Source organism: Podarcis cretensis (genome assembly GCF_951804945.1).
Source record: "Podarcis cretensis genome assembly, chromosome: 7".
Taxonomy (NCBI): Eukaryota; Metazoa; Chordata; class Lepidosauria; order Squamata; family Lacertidae; genus Podarcis; species Podarcis cretensis.
The window spans coordinates 53,917,266-53,934,578 of record NC_137176.1 but is presented as its reverse complement, the minus strand read 5'-3'; the positions used below and the strand labels follow the sequence as shown (position 1 = coordinate 53,934,578).

Below are 17,313 nucleotides of genomic sequence, written 5' to 3'. Positions count from 1 at the left end.
GTCTCTTCTCTGGGCAACTAGACAGGGAAGCGTTTGTAAATTACAGAACAGTTGCTTTTTCTCCTTCTCCTTCTTAGAATCATAGAACTGTAGAGTTGGACCCCAAGGGTCATCTAGCCCAACCCCTGCAATGCAGAAATCTTTTGTCTAATGTGGAGCTCAAACCCACGGAGCTGAGATTAATAGTTGCATGCTCTACTGACTGAGCTATCCCACTATACACCAAATTACTATCATAGATATGTGTGAGCTGGTGGTATTCATGAGTCTGAGTTTTCTGTTTCAGCTTAGATGAAATTGTTGTGTTCATGCTGTACAGAAATAATTTAAATGAGGTTTTCAGTATTAGTCTCACATTTCTTTTCTCTACAATCACCTAGTTTTCCCCACCTAATGTTTATTGTAAACCTTCTATGGCAATTTTGTTTTTTGTTCTGTTTAGTACAAAGTATACAATTGGCATGAAAAAAGTGTTTTAATAGTAGTTTTTGAAGTGCAGCATTGTCATGAGCATTTGAATAGTCATTGTTAACTTGCTTCCTGTTGCACAAATATTCACCCTTCATTCTCTCTCACCCCCTATTACTTTTTAGGTCTTTGATGCTCTGTGTTTACTTCATTCTCTTGCCAAAGTCAAATGAGGAAAATAGGTGGTTTTGCAACCCAGCTGTTAAAGACGGTGGAACCTCCATGCAGTGCCTGAAGGTAACTGTTTCATCCCAGAGAGCAAATATTTCAAGTTTAAACTCATAACAAATTATTTGCTACAGTTTTGTTTTGTTTTTTTTTTTTGAGAATTTGTTGCTAAGTGATTGGTGTCATCGTAAACAAATTAAAGTCGCCGGGTTTTGCTCTTTTAATTAATATATTATAATGATTCCTCCTGAACATCCAGGTGTTGAAGTAATAATTCTAGCAGTTATGTAAACAGTTCCTCTAAAGTCTTAAAAATATAGCCTATCTGGGTACAGAAGCTTTGTTGCCAGTGATGGTTGGGGCTAGAGGCGAAAGTGAGTGAAGCAATAAATGTACAGATTACCTTTATACAGTAGGCTAGTAAGGTAGCCTGTTTCCTAGTTCCTTTGCAAAAATTCATGAAAAAGTATGTGTGAAAAATTTGGAATTCTCAGGATGTTACAGAGTGTCAGTCTCCTAGGGTACCACACACATGGGGTTGTATCCAGTGTTAGTCCTCCTCTAGAGAAGACTCTTTGAAATGAATGGATGAGACCAGCTTGGGTATGTTAATTTCAGTGGGTCTACTCTGAAATAATGTCACCTGCATGTCCCAGGAGGATGTACAATTATTGGGATCTGAGTTAGTTCTTGTGTTTAGGATTTTTTTGGGGGGAGGGCATGCATGCAATAGATGGTTGAAAGAGGCAGAATAGACTAGTAATACAGTGATACCCTGTATCATGCTACCATACCTTGGTTACTAATAGCCACGGGGTGGTCACCGACACAGTTGCTTCTGACTTCCCCCAAAATGTCGCAAAGCAAATCAACCCCTGCCAAAGGCTACCTCACGTACATATGCTGTCATGGAATGATTCTCTTACGTCCTTGAACTGCTGCAGCATCAGTTCATAGCTATATGTTAGGATTTCCTGCTATGAATGTGCCTCAAGTGTTGACACTGAAAACCTTTAAATTGAAAATAATTTTTATGTGTTATTATTAAGCCGATACTTGGGTTTCTTTTCAGCTTTTAAATAATAATCACAGAGTTGAAGCTATAAACTTCCGGATCCTAAAGAAGTCACCATGAAGTTATATGTATTTCTGGTCAACACTGGAACCACCCTTACCTTTGACACAGAACTTGCCGTACAGAAGTAAGTAAATCCGTCTGGTCTTCTGTGAGGAGTCTGTTGCTGGACTGTTCTTAGCAAAGTCATCTCTTGATTCACAGTATATGTTTTGTTTAGGAGTGAGAGTTAAAGCAAAACTGCTTTTAGAATGAACCTGTAGTATTCCAGCTTTTCTGAGACATTTAGAGAATTTAATAAATACTCTCTTATTAATGTGGTTTTTGTGCCATTACATGAACCTTGCCGGAGCTCACCCCCTTCGTCCTTGTTTGAGATCCTTCCTCCTTTGCCAGTCACTCTAAATTAAGAGAGCTTGTGCTGGATATATGGCATGGTCACTGCAGCAGGGCCAACTTACGTTGCCTGTTCTGTCCTTAAACAGTTGGGATGGTTTCTCATATAAAATGCCATTAGTGATGGATTGACAAAGGGCAGTTACTCCTAGCCTCTATCATTGTCCTAGTGTAGGAAGTAACAGTTTAATAACTGAACTTTGGCATTATCTATATTAAGTCTTTAACATTTAGAGTACTCTGTAAATGTATAATTCTTAAGGATCTGTGAAAGATACTGAAACTTTCTTTTGTCATTTTAATCAGTGTGGCAGACCTTAAACAAGCGATCCAAACTAAATACAAGATCGCTATTCAACATCAAGTATTGGTTGTCAATGGAGGAGAGTGTATGGCAGCTGACAGGAAAGTCTGTAGTTATAGTGCTGGAACGGTAAATATTCACTTCTCTTTCCATTATTTCATTTTTTAAAAAAAAGTCTGGAAGGAGAAGAAAGTAATACTTATTATCTTAACACAGGATACAAACCCAATTTTTCTCTTCAACAAAGAAATGATCTTGTGTGAACGTCCTCCAGCTATTCCAAAAACAACATTTTCAGCAGAAAATGAGATGGAATTAAAAGTGGAAGAATCTCTTATGATGCCTGCAGTTTTTCACACGGTAGCTTCTCGGACACAGCTTGCTGTGGTAAGCAATTTCAGACCCTTTAACAATTGGGCTGTGTTAAAGCATTGAGCACTCAGTAAACTCTCTCAAATTGAAGCTAGCTGGACATGTTGCTGCTTTCATGGTACAAAGTTTTACTTTTGGTACTCTTCTGTTTCCTTTTTGTGTTTCCTTTTTGACATATTGGATTAATCCAGGAGTCTGTAAACAAGTTTTGAAATGTCCTCTGTTTGTAGGAGGTTAGAAGTAATGATAAAGTAATGATAATGGTATGGTATGACAGGGTGAACAGGTGTGGAATAAGGAAGGGATTGTGGCATGAAACAGAAATGTGTGATCCCATAGACTGTTTTAGAACTTTTTAGAATCTTGGTAAATGCCCAGAAAACATTGCATTTGCACCTATCTTTAGTTAGTACCATTTTCTCTTGAGTTTTTTTCAAAATTACATTTTCTTTGAACGGAAGACCACCAACATGTTTGCAATAAAAGTGGTATTTCTGATGCAAATGCACTTTATGCTGTTAATGGAAGTGCAAATAGATATGTGTGTTGCATGAAAACTACATGGGTTTTCATAACTTTCTGTAAAATGTTTTGAGGCTTTTTTTTAAAGTTGGCATATAAATCTTACAGAATAAATATGATTACAATTAGGTATTTTAGATGGTTTGTTAAGAACAGATCTCATTTTGCCTTGATTGGGTGGATAAATCCTTTGATACTGTGGGATCCAGTAAATTCCAAAAGTGCATCAAAAAGTGGTCAGCCAGATGTTTCAAAGAAGCTTAACAAGTAGCATGTGATGGACAATGGTGATTTGATAGCTCAGTTTCTGCAGAAGATTCCAGGTTGAATGTGTGGCACCTTCTGTTAAAAGATCAGCTAGCAGGAGGTTGGGAAAACTCTTTCTGAAATCCTGGGCAGCCTCTCCCAGTCAAAGTAACTACTGGGTTAGATGGACAAATAGTCTGGTGGAGCTTCCTATGCTCCTTCATAGCCATATCATGTTTCTCCCTAACAACTAGTAATCAAAGATATGCTACCTCTGAACAAAGCAATTTGTCCTGCCTGTATTTATTTAACCCTAGCATTTATGATATTTTGTGACAATGAATTTCATAAACTTCATTTACTATAGGAAAATGTACTACTTCTTGCTAGTTTGTCCTGAGCCTGCTGCTGGTCACCTTCATTCAGTGACCCTGAGCTCTTTGAAAAGAGGATAATTTATCATATTTAATGAAGTTAGTTGGTTTTATTTCCAAAAATTTTATGCCACCAACATTAGGGGGAAGAAATATTGCGATCAACAGCATGAAGTGAATAAAATTTCATTCGTAAAACAAATACAAAATATATTACAGGTCAGTATATCTGACTAATACATCAACTGATGAATACATCAACATCGGTGGATCACCCCTTGGACAGAAGTGAATAGATTTTGACAGATGCCTAAATTCCAATGTAATAGGTGCCTATCTGATGTTGGCTGGAAGTGCATTCCAAGGGACAGGTGCTTACCCAGAACTAACATCATAGCAGGAGTCAAACTTAGTTTATTGACCCTTATCCAGCTCACTTCAGCACCGCCACACCTGATTCACATGGTATGGAAAAATAGTACTGGGTGTTGTTGATTTACTGATGAGGGCCAATCAGAGAGGATCTTGGGAGTTTTACACAGCCTGGAAGTAGGTAGGAAGTGCTTATTGGCACCTAGCCAGGATTTGGGAATAAAAAAGCTGGAGCATAGGCTGGAAGAGATTTTTCTCTTGCTCTTGCTAGATGCTTTCTTGCATATTAACAAAACATGCAGTGCCTATGTGTTGGCAGGCTTTGGAAACTGCACAGCATATCACCTTGTTAGTTAAAAAAAGTAGACAAGTGATCTGCAGGGCGTGAGGCATTTGAGCCTGTGTTGTTCTGAGCCTTCCAGGACAACTACTCTCACTCAGATTCCTTTTGCAGGGCCTTCTACCGCACATCTTGTCTTTGCACCAGTGAATCATTTTCCTCCTAAGGAATATCTAATAAATGCTTTTAGCGTTTCATATATCTTAACTTGAAAATGTCAGAGTTTTTTGCATCATGTTTTGCAACAAGTTGATATGTATGTCTGGAGCGCTAACACGTTAATGTTTATGTTGTTTTTGTACAGGAAATGTATGAGATTGCCAAGAAACTTTGTTCCTTCTGTGAAGGCCTAGTCCATGACGAACATCTTCAGCACCAAGGCTGGGCTGCCATAATGGCAAATTTGGAGGATTGCACATATTCTTACCAAAAGCTGCTTTTCAAGTTTGAAAATGCATATTCAAATTACCTGCAGTCCATAGATGATATTAAGCTGAAACTTACACAGTAGGTTTGCCATTAGACTCCTCAATAAGAAGCTACCTCTGCATAGTCGCTTTACTGAAAACTAAGGTTTTATGGGTTTGCTTTTTTTTACATTTACAGTAAATTAAATTTAATCCAGTTCCAGTGTCTTTCCACTAATTGAAATAATAAATAGTGCTAATGGTATTATTTATAGAGGTTTAATTTTGGAGTTAAGGCTATAAACCCAAACTTAAATCTCACTGAATTCTTACTTTTGGGTAGATATGTACTGGGATTGCACTGTAAAAAAAATGTAAGTTTTCCTAACCTTTTTTTCTTCAACACTCCAATGCAAGACCGTGACTGGCTCAAGGACACCCAGGGAGCTTCACAGTTAAGGTGTAGTCCAACACTCGAACCATCACACTACACTGGCTCATCTGAAACCGTTTGCTAAATAGTGTTCCACATGCATACATAAAAGTTTTAGCTCTAGTAAAAAATAATCCTATTCAAGAATTCAGGAATTGAATCCATGGAGTACCCACAGGGTTGTATGCCAGCCCTGCCCCTTCCCTGCTGCCCTTTCTGAAAAGGTCTTGTAAGCACATTCAGCTGACCCCAGTTACAGAGGGTTCTCAGTCACATGGGAGACTGTACTCACATTCAGCTGGAGGCAGTTACAGTTCCCTGTCAGACTTTCCTTCATAATGTTGGATGGTTGAGTGGAGAGAGCAGGGTCACTGCTACCCCTCCATGGATACAATTAATGAACATCCGAATAAGGCTCAAGTCATAGTCCAATTCAGAATAGGTTTGAATATTTAATTTTATAAGGAAGCATTTCTTAATTGGAAAAAGTTAAAGACTTGAGTATTAAATTGTATTGAGGACACCTTTGAGAGCATATTTTTAAATTGTTTGCCACTGTACCTCAGTTTCTTTGTACTTAATAGATTTTTGTGTGTGTTCTTTTCTCAAGCTTAGGGGCTGCTGTTTCGATAATGGCCAAGATCCCACTCTTGGAAAGCTTAACCAGACACAGTTACCGGGAATGTTTAGAACGACTAGATTCTTCTGCTGAACGTGGTGGGACAGAAAGTGAAGACACAGAGAATGAGAAGTCCGCTGAAGTGACACTTTCTCCTGACATGCTTAAAATGAACAAACAATCGCTGTTAGCATCATTTTGCAAATCGGTAGAGCACGCAATCCCAGATGGCACATCCTCCGAAAAAGTGGATGAAAACAGCCAAGCCAGTCAAAATCCTTCTGTTCAGGACAGTGATGCTTCAGTGGAACTTAAGGAGACTGATCTGCCTTCTTTCAATGTCTCACTTTTAGACTGGATAAATGTTCAAGATAGACCTAATGATGTTGAATCCTTGGTCAGAAAATGTTTTGATTCCATGAGCAGAGTAAGTTAATGCCTCAAATAATGCCATTGGGTTCTCTTCTAATATTTTGTGTTCTGGCTTTCCAGCTTGCTACAAGTTTAAGCATTCTTCATAGGAATACGGTGAGATGTTCTTACCAGGAGTTCTGAATCAGATTTTAATAATAGTTGTACAATCCTCTTTCTTACTCCTACATTGCATGATGATCTTGCTGTGGTTTGTGGTTGTGGTTTGAGCGAGGTTCCCACTGTTCATGAACAGATATTGTTTTCACATGGTCACTCCCTGTGGGAATTGTGCTGAACAAATATCCTTTTCCTTTCTTGTATCAGCAACCAGTCATCTTCTGAGAGGCTAGGTGTGGCCACTTGCTGCTATTGTCATTGTTAGAAAATGGAAATGAGCCTTGGGTCCACTTCAGAATTGACTAAGTTGTCACAATATGCCCATGATGTTAACTCTGAAATATATTTTAAGACTCTTTTATGGGAAAATAGGCTCTCCCATTGTTAGCATTTCTTTTTTAAAAAAGTAGCATGGGGTCAGAATAGAAACTTGTGGGATACCTTAGGCATTAAGCAAGTGTCCCCAGGACTACCTTCTGAAACCTTCCATCTAGGAAGGACTGGAGCCGCTGCAAAATGGTCCCACTCCATCTAGCAGTCCATAAGCACTTTGTGGGTGATGTTATCTGAGACATCTAAGAGGTCTGCTAGAACCAACAGGGATGGTACTCTATTTAGTTCCCAGCAAAGATCATCCACCAAGGTGACCAGAGTAGTCTTCTTCCTGAAACCAGATTGAAATGGAATTGTTTCGGAGGGATCCCACTTCAGCCTGGACAAGTCCCAAATCTCTCATAATCTGCCCAATTCAGTTCAGATTCATCTGAACAATGCACATACCTGATGGATACATGGTACATGGGCTTGAAAGCTTTAGAGGCCTTATTTAAGAAAAAAAGACCAAAAGAAGCATATTTTGGAGACTTTTTTTGTTCAAATGAAACAAGCTGCAATCCTGTGCACACTTTCTTGGGAGTAAGCTCCACTGAGCATAGTGAGACTTGCTTCCAAGTAAACATGCATTTGGATTGTGTTGTTAATCAGAAGTTTTAAGGAACTAATTAAGGATGACATTTTCATCTGCAGTTTAAAATCTTTCAAGCTTTTGGTTTCTAAAGTTACATATGTGAAATTATCTTTCCATGATCCATTGATAGTATTTTTTGCACTAAAAGTGGTTATTCATGCCAACTGCCTTTTTGTTTTTCAGCTTGATCCAAGGATTATTCAGCCCTTTTTGGCAGACTGTCGACAAACAATTGCCAAATTAGATAATCAGAACATGAAAGCCATTAAGGGACTTGAGGACAGGCTTTATGCATTGGACCAGATGATAGCTAGCTGTAGCAGACTGGTAAATGAACAAAAAGAACTTGCTCAGGTAATGACTCTTTCAGTTTTTATGTGAGTGGCAGGTGGATGATACTGTTTCCCAAGGCTACTGTATCCCCCCACCCCAATAATGGCACTATTTTTAAAGTATCACAATTTTATAATTTAGTATTAAGCCCTAGATTAGTGCAACCCAGGCTAGGAAATGTGCTGTATTTTATCAGAACATGCATTTGGAAGCTAGCCTTCTGATGGAAGACACAGCTGTCTTTTGAAAGGTGGAGCAGAGCTGGCTGTGCCTTTAGGCAAACTGAGGTGGCTGCCTCAGGTGGCAGAAGCCCCAAAGGCAGAGCCCCGTAGTTGCCCTGCCACATCTATGCTGATGCAGTGGTACCTCTGGATACACACATCTCAGGTCGCATATCCTTCAGGATGCGAACGTGGCAAACCCGGAAGTATTTTTCCAGGTTTCGCCGCACGTGCATGTGCAGAAGCGGTCCCTCCGGTTGTGGAAACCTTGGGATCTGACCCGAGCTTTGGAACGGATCCCGTCCACAACCAGAGGTACCACTGTATTAGCTAAAATAACATGAGATCTTGGGAGTGTGCAAGATCTCACATGATTTCAGTGAGATCTCCCCCAAAATATGTGTCAGTGTCAGGGCTGGCAGAGAAGCGGCAGTGAGAGAAGCTAGGCAGGTAAAGGTGGTACTTCTTGTTTCACCTTAAGCAGCAAAACGGGTCTCGACAGCTTGGGTGGAGGCAGAACAACTCCAGGCACTCCTGAATGAGACAGATTTTGTAGGCCAGTTCCAGTCTTTATTCAGGCCTGCTTGGGGACCAAACCAGCTCTAGCCACATGAGAGAGAAACCGGGGTGGGGATGGGTTACACTCTTGATTTTGTTAGATCTCTTGATGGCCTTTGATACACACCACTGTGGGTTTAGGAGTAGGGAGTGCTGTTTGCAGAAGGTAGCATTGGGTGATGCCTTTCAGTCCCCTGGGAGTTCCATGGTGCAATTCAGTTTAAGGGGCCAGTGGGATCAAATGCCATTAGGAAGTATTATAGCACAGCTCTATTTCTCTGTAACATCTGAATCAAGAGGTGCTGTGGAAGTCCTGAAACAGTTCCTGGATTGAGGGACAGCAAACTGAAATGAAACACCAGCAAAGATAGAGGCCCTGTGTGTGAGTGGATACTGGATCTGAAAACTGGTCCGTTGCCTCTTCTGGATGGGGTTGCACTTCCTCTGAATGAACAGGTGCATAATGGGGGGGGGGGGGTTGATCCGTGATCCAGCATTGCCAATGGAAGCACAAGCATCTAGAATGCCTTTTACCAGTTTCAGCTGATAACGCCAGCTGCAGCCATTTCTGGACAAGGGTAGTTTGGTGACAGTGGTACACACAATAGTACTATTAGATCTATAGTCCACTTTAAATGGGGCTGTCCTTAAATTTCATCTAGAGTTGCTGCTAGTACAAAAAGACTGTTGCACGGTGGCTTTTCGAGGCAACGTATAAAGCTTCTGTTGAAAGTATTGCTCTGGCTCCCAATTTGCTACTGAGCTACATTCAAGTTCTTATTACTGGTGTAAAAAGCCTATACAGTTCTGGACAAGGGTATATGAGAAGTCACCTCTTCCTCCTGTATCCTAGTCACTGAGATTTGTGGATAAAGATCTGTTGATGGTACCATGTGCCCTTGCTGTAAAGCATGCTGTGGCGCCAGTTCTCTGCATTTCTCTTTCTTGGAAGTGAAGCAGGCTCCAGCACTGTTGCCATTATTTATTTTGTTTATTTTGTGTCCTTCACCCTAAGTTCCCAGGGCAAGTTACAATATTATAGCACAATTGGGATTCAAGTTTCTCACTCCCATAACCCCCATCTCTGTTGCTCCTGCAGCAACTGTAATTAATTGCTCGCTTTAAGCTACCTGATTTTACTCTTTGATAAACATTTCTCTGTCACAGTGACCCTGAGCCACATAGGTTTATTGTGAGAGGAGGGTGTGTTGAACCTGCTGCCTCAAAGCAGAGAGAACGATTGGCTGTGAACTGGACTGGATCCTGTTTGTGGAACTGGGATCCATTAATATTGCTGACAATATTATTTTAATTTTCGACATAGCTGTGTGAATTGTGCATGACATAGAGTGAAAATAAAAATAAATTCTTGATTTTATAAATAAATTCATCCATTAGATTTTCATCAATATGGTCAGTAGGTGGCATTGCATAATAAGGCTACTTCCGCTCAACTCCTAAATCAAATGTAAAGCTGTAGAGATGTTTGTGCTACTTACATTCATTTGTGACTTTCATTTGGTTGTGTTTATTTCAATAATGCATATATCACATTTTTTATCCGAAAATGCCTTTCAGGTAGCATACATAAAAATTAAATGCAATATTGAAATAAACTTAAAAGTCGTGAAACAAAAATATAGGAAAATTGAGAAGAATAAACTATTCAGCCAGTTAAAAGTACAGCAATCTAAAATCCCTGGGCAAATAAAAAGGTTGAAGCCTGTTGCTAGAAAGAATACAGTGTTGATTGTTTGCTTTTCTTTAAAATCTTTGTATTATGAATATAAAAAGCTATATTTTATTCAAAATCCAGCCATTTCTATATGTAGAATACAATGCCTTTTCCCATAATTATGTGGAGACATCTGACGTTCTGAAGGATTCAAACGATCAGCTGGTTATGTGCTAGCAATCCTGCCATTGACAGCTGTGTCCACAGTTGACACGCTCTATGTGTAGCTTTCAACAGCCACTATTTGTGTTAATTGAAATCCCTATGTGGGACATAATTCTTGAAGACAAATATTCAGCTTCACCTCATAAATATAAAATGATTTCATATGTAGTTCCACATGTTTACTAGCTGTCCAATGTATTTTTTCAGTGGCGACTCCCAATTGATGGTGCAATGTTTTCCTTAAACATTTCATTATTCCCCGCTTCACTACCTTTTGGCACTAAAAGAAGACAATCATATTTTCCTTAGTTTTTAATGGACAGTCTTATTCTTGTTGCTTTTATTGTTCTGTGGTTTAATTTTTTATTGTTGGCTACCTTGGAAGCTAACCATGGATTATTATTATTTTTTTAAAAGCTACTTCATGTAAATAAGATGCAGAATTTTTGTAGTTTGCAATTTCATTATATAGCTGTGTCTACAATCCTGTACGTGCTTACCTGCGACTACCATTGAACTCAATGGGGCTTATTTCTGAGTAGGCATAAGATTGCCCTGTAGCAGAAGTAAAAACATAATTGAAACTCTTTTAGTAATAATTCACTAAAATGGAGCAAGGTCCTTGAAACAGTAGGAAAAATATATTTTAAAATTAGCAGTTTGCGTGACAGAACAGTATGGTTTGTTAGTCTTGTTGACAGATGTTCTATTTTAATGTCATGCAGTTATATAAGTAGGTTTTAACAAATGAGGTTTTTTACTCTAGGCCAGTAATTAAGTTATGGTTTGCAGAAGATGTGCCCATTTTGCATGGAGTACTAAATGATCTGAATAGTGTTCTTGTCCTTGGTTTGTGTATATGAAGCTGGCACAGAACATTTGACAAGATAGTAAATAAATATGTATTAATTTCTATTTTTATACCACCCACCATCATTTCAGTGTCACAGCTTGGGTTACAAATGAAACATCAAGCTCATAGAAATAGAGAATTGTAGAGTTGGAAGGGACCCCAAGGGTCATCTAGTCCAACCCCCTGCAATGCTGGAATCTCAACTAAAGCATCCATGACTGATGGCCATCCAACCTCTGCTTAAAAACCTCCAAGGAAAGAGAGTCCACCACCTTCCGAGGGAATCTGTTCCACTGTCAAACAGCTTTTACCAGCAGAAAGTTTAGTCAGAATCTCCTTTCTTGTAACTTGAAGCCATTGGTTCGAGTCCTACCTTGTCAGTTGAATTGTGTTTCTTTATAAAACTGCACAATGTCTTGTTTTAAATGTGACAGCTCAAATAACTAACACTGTTTAGCTTGGTTTTGGGATATGCATGGATCTCGGCTATCAGGGAGCATTAAGATGTATTATAATTGAGTGATTATGTGCTGTGAAGACCAGGCATCATTGTCATCGTCATCATCATCATAATTTATTTATACCCCGCCCATCTAGCTGGGTTTCCCCAGCCACTTTGGGCGGCTTCCAACAAAATATTAAAATATAATAGTCTATTAAACATTAAAAGCTTCCCTAAACAGGGCTGCCTTCAGATGTCTTCTAAAAAGGCAGTGTTTTTGTCCTGCTTTTGTTTTCATATCTTGCCACAACAATGAGTTTTAAACCTGTTTTCTTATAGGGATTTTTGGCTAATCAGAAGAGAGCAGAGAACTTGAAAGATCCTTCTGTATTACCTGATTTGTGCTTGAGTCATGCAAATCAATTGATGATTATGTTAACTAACCACCGGAAACTTTTAGATATTAAACAGAAATGTACTACTGCCAAACAAGAACTTGCAAATAATCTACAAGTCCGGCTGAAGTAAGTGATGCTGCTGCAGTGCTATATGCTCCTCAACCATGTTTTGTTTTGTTTCCTTTTTATTGTCACGAGCCTGTCATGCATGCAACGCTTCTAAAATTATGTTTTTATGCAGGGATGGGAAACCTCCACTTCGTAATGGTCAGTAACTAAATGGCCTGCTATGTCAAGCATAAAGTACTAGGTGCTAAGATTGGAGATATCTGTAAAGTTCGCTCATCTCTTTTTGGGTGGGGTGGGGGCTTGCTTTTAGTGTTGTGCAAGAAAGATATTTAGTTCATATCCGACAGTCAAACCTGAATTTAGATTTAATTTTGTTAATGTGACTTATTGGGACAGTTCTGGGATCTTTAACTTGGTACACGATGCATAAATCAGCTGTATGAGAATCTAGTGTTTTGTTTTTGTATTTTTACCATGCCATTGAAGCTTGACCAATATGCCGTATAAGCAAATATAGGTAGATTTGTAGAACTGGTTTTTGGCATTCTGTATTATATTCTGGTTTTTGGCAGAAAATGAACAGAGAACTTCTCTTTTGTTTACAAATGAGCAAACTGATACAACTCTGGAAACAGGAGTTCTGGTAGAAGCATCCAGTGGAGAAATTTTATTGCTGTTAACAATTCAGTATGCTACAGTGAAACTTTGTATTCCATAGGTGGTGCTGCTTTGTAATGCTTCATGCTGACCAGGATGGAGAGAAACTTCAAGCGTTGCTTCGTCTTGTAACAGAGCTGCTAGAAAGAGTGAAGATTGTAGAGAAGCTTAGTAATGTCCCTCAGATGTACTGCTTGGCTGTTGTTGAAGTTGTAAGGAGAAAGATGTTTGTAAAACACTACAGGGAGGTAAGCAACTTGAGTACAATACCTAGATCTCAGATTGAAGACTTGAGGAGGGAACATGACTGTGTGTGTATGTATGTTTAATATAAATATGTATTTTTTCTTATAGTGGGCTGCTGCTTTAATAAAAGATGGGAAACATCTTTATGATGCAGAAAAGGCCAAAAGGGAATCTTTTGGAAAGTTATTTAGTAAGTATTTTCTCTCTCACTCACTCTCATTCTTAAACCTGTAATATTGATACATACACCACTTTTATCTCTGAATAATAATTAGGTCATACATGTGCCTACCATGTAAAGGCTATTTTAAACTGCAGCATTTTGTGACTGTTTCCTTATGTTGAACTAGTTGTGTGCAGATAAAAACTAGACAATTGGGGGGGGTTGCTTTTGAAAACTACCACCATCCCTTCTCTTTCCTTTCTTCCCTTTGCTTTATTGCCCTAGGCCAGGTGTGAGGAACCTGTGGGCCTCCATCTGTGGCTGAACTACAGCTTGCATCACTTTTGGTCATGCTTGCTAGGGCAGATGGAAATTGTAGTTCAGCAACATCTGGAGGGCCAAAGATTCTTCACAGCTGCCCTTGGACTTTCTCTCCCACCCCTCACCTGAATTATACAATGAAATAACCTTTTATGTAAAAGTTGAAAAAAGGAGATCTATAGGTATACATGGGAAAAATAAAATGAAATTGCCCCTGTTAAATTTGCACAAATAACTTGCAATGTAGTTCTATATTGTTCCTCTTAATAGTGTCCTGAGAAAGAACTGATAGGAAATGCATTGGGCTCATTCCCCCCCCCCCCCCAAAAAAGAAAAAATCCTCCCCATTTTTGTTGTTGTTTGTTTTGTTGTGTGTACACACAAACATAGAGACATATACATACATATACACATACATACACATATGTGAATAAATCAAGTAATATTTATTTCTCTGAACAGGGAAATCTTTTCTAAGAAATCGTTTGTTCAGGGGACTTGATGCCTGGCCCCCATCCTTTTGTGTGAGTATACCATGCTTTTTATTTTTAATGTAGACTTTTCCCAAACACTTTGAGCAATTAGTATAATTTGAATTTAGAAGGAAGTGTGTAGCTACTTTTTGTATTAACTAGCTTGTGAAGAAGGGGGTATTTAGATTCTTGGTGGCATAGAATGATTACTCTGCCTCTTGATTTAATACTATACTTGCCCTAGAATAATTGCTCTGGTAGCATAGATTAGTGATCTTTCATCCAGTGTAACCATTTATGTCTATATTTTCATTTAAAAGTGTAGACAAATACTTCAGGCTTATAAATAGTCTCTACCCTGGCTGTCTGAGGCACAGAAGAAACAACCAGGTTGGGAAGCTTATCAAACACTGAATACTATTTTCTTAGAAATATCTGGTCATTTGTTTAACAAATTTATTTGTGGACAAGCTACTTTTGTAGATTTGTTTACAAGCCTCAGATGTTCCTACTTTCAGCTGCAGCTGTTTTAGTGATCAGGAGACATTCAAGCTCCCTGCACAGTCTTTCAACTGATAAATGGAAATTAAAATATATCTCAATGGTCTTTATTTATAGGCTTAAAAAAATATCTCAGGTGTCCAATCTATTTTGCTATTTATCGTGTTCTCATTGATTTGTTTTACATACAGACCCGAAAACCTCGCAGGTTTGATGGTGAACTTCCTGATATCTCATTATCCGATCTGCAATTTTTGCAGTCCTTTTGTCCTTCAGAAGTCCAACCATTACTCAGGTAAAATGAGTTCCTAAGCATGTGGACAAGCAGAAAATAGATTGGGATCTACTGCTAGATCTCTGGGCAATTTGTAGTAGATTGGCAGTGGTTCCCATAACAATAAACTAGTAAAATTGTAGTAAGGTGGCTCAGAGAAAAAAATAATATCTGCCATAGCTAGCCTTGCTTTATAGTATTTATTTATTTCCTTTGGCCAGGTATTTGTATGGTTTGGTGACCTAGTTTTAGAGGCTGTTAGAATCCCTGATCTTTAGCAATTAGGGTTCAAACTGAACACTTTTGTGGCAGCAGGACTTTTCATGATAGCACAGGATTGCCCTCCTTTGAATAGCTGGTAAGACAGAGACAGTTGTGAACTTTTAAACATCTTTAAAATGTCTGCCCAGGCTTTTGGGACTCTTGGCTCTTGATTTTTATGTATATTTTTGTTTTGTGCATGGTTTGGTTTTATCTGTGATAATACAGTTGTGTTTTGTCATTTTTAACTTAGAGTTTGGAAATTTTGTTGAATATTGTGTTGTTTTATGTAAATCATAGAATCATAGAACTGTAGAATTGGAAGGGATCATGAGGGTCATCTAGTCCAAACCCCTTGCAATGTTTGCCCAACGTGGGACTCAAACCCACGACCGCTAAACTACTTAAAGATTTTGAATATGTTAAGTGGTATATTTTTATATATAAATATTCTTAAATGCAGTTAACACTTGTAATCTGTTAATATCTGTTTAATGTAATCTGTGTTAATTACTCTGTATTTTTAAGGGTTCCTATACTTTGTGATTTCGAACCTCTCCACCAGCATGTACTTGCTCTACATAATCTGGTCAAAGCAGCACAAAGTTTGGATGAAATGTCGCAGACCATTACAGATCTGCTGAACGAACAAAAGGTACCATTGTATTATATGTGTGACTTTATATGTGGGTAGATTGTTGAATGCCAATCCTAAACACAATTACTTAGAAATTAACTAAGTTGTGAAGTGAATCGGTGAGGAATATTTCTGAGAAATGTATTTTGTGAACAAGAACAAAAAAAAGTTGCTTCTCAGTTCCTCGGCCTTTCCTGAGAGTACCCAACTTTCAGTAGATGTTTCTTGTGGAGTGTCTCTTCTCTCTACAAGAAGGCAAACTGCCTGCAGTTGGCAGCTTATTGCCCATACTTTATATAATATCGCAATCAACTGCCCTAAAATTTTTGATTGAGAAACTAGGAGGGTTCGATCCTTTGAATCTTGGCATTTTGCCAAACAGACCTTTTTAAATGCTTTCCTATTTTTTTGTAAAGTTAACACAACTTATTGGACATACTGGAACAGTCAGCTAAAAGTTGCTTTCCCTAACCTCCAAAGATATTTTGTGGTGCTTAAATGTTGGGTTTTAAGTAACATACTTAATCACAAAACGTTTCAGGTTTAAACATAGTTAAGTGTCAGTTATGTATTTCTGAAAGCATCTGTTGCAAATCCGTGAGCTTGTCACCTCATCAGGGGTCCGTCCTTTGATTGTTTATTACACCACCCTTCTTAGAAAGGTAACATATGGAGAGACTTAAATCAAGGAGAAAATTTGTAAAATATTTATCTTGGTGTTCTTTTTCAGTGCATTGTTATAGGGGCTGCTTCTGTTCATATTTCTGCTTCTCAGGATATTTTTTTTCTTGGGAATTTACTATTGATATTAATTGGAAAGCATTTTGCTGCAAGCCTAAATTAGGCTTGCATGGCTAATACTGGAAATATTTTTTAAAATACTAATTGAATGGAAAGAAAATGTGATACTGAAGCAGAATCCACTAGTTATAGTGTGCTTTTTCTGAACTCAGTCTTTGCACCTTGTTTTGTCAACACAACATAAAAGCTGAATAAACAATTAATTTAAGGAGATATAGCTTGAAAGAAACTAAGGTAGAAATTACAGAGCGTGATCATGGCTAGATTTCATTCATATCTTTGTGTTATGTGATTCACTTATTAAATAAAATTGTACTTCCATAAATGCATGTAAAAGCGGAAATCCCAGTAATTCAGAGTAATGTAATTTACCATCTGACAAGTATTTCAGGACCTCTATCATACACTAATTATAACCAGTTTGCTACATAATGTTCTAGCACAGGAGCAGGCAACCTTTGTTGTGGGTTGCATGCTGGTGGTTGATAGAGCCAGAGACAAAAATGTTCTAAATTAACTGATTCAGAATAAAGGCCGCCCTGCCACAAATAGCATTATGGCTACCTCAGATTAGAATTCCTAGTCTTCTACAAGTCTACTCAGAAGTAAAC

At 38.4% G+C, this 17,313-nt stretch overlaps 1 protein-coding gene across 2 annotated transcripts in view; it reads left to right on the top strand.

The window, feature by feature from the left end:
- The first annotated feature begins 591 nt into the window (after nucleotides 1-591).
- Nucleotides 592-17,313, top strand: part of RB1CC1 (RB1 inducible coiled-coil 1) — a 40,099-nt gene continuing 23,377 nt past the window's right edge. For both annotated transcript variants that reach the window (XM_079983341.1, XM_079983340.1), the window contains exons 1-13: nucleotides 592-705; nucleotides 1,709-1,838; nucleotides 2,414-2,540; nucleotides 2,628-2,798; nucleotides 4,942-5,144; nucleotides 6,088-6,523; nucleotides 7,778-7,948; nucleotides 12,241-12,425; nucleotides 13,087-13,273; nucleotides 13,380-13,461; nucleotides 14,218-14,279; nucleotides 14,921-15,024; nucleotides 15,793-15,919. In XM_079983341.1, coding sequence (XP_079839467.1) covers nucleotides 1,768-1,838; nucleotides 2,414-2,540; nucleotides 2,628-2,798; nucleotides 4,942-5,144; nucleotides 6,088-6,523; nucleotides 7,778-7,948; nucleotides 12,241-12,425; nucleotides 13,087-13,273; nucleotides 13,380-13,461; nucleotides 14,218-14,279; nucleotides 14,921-15,024; nucleotides 15,793-15,919 — 1,926 coding nt within the window. In that variant the 5' untranslated portion in view covers nucleotides 592-705; nucleotides 1,709-1,767. The remainder of the gene's footprint in view (nucleotides 706-1,708; nucleotides 1,839-2,413; nucleotides 2,541-2,627; nucleotides 2,799-4,941; nucleotides 5,145-6,087; nucleotides 6,524-7,777; nucleotides 7,949-12,240; nucleotides 12,426-13,086; nucleotides 13,274-13,379; nucleotides 13,462-14,217; nucleotides 14,280-14,920; nucleotides 15,025-15,792; nucleotides 15,920-17,313) is intronic.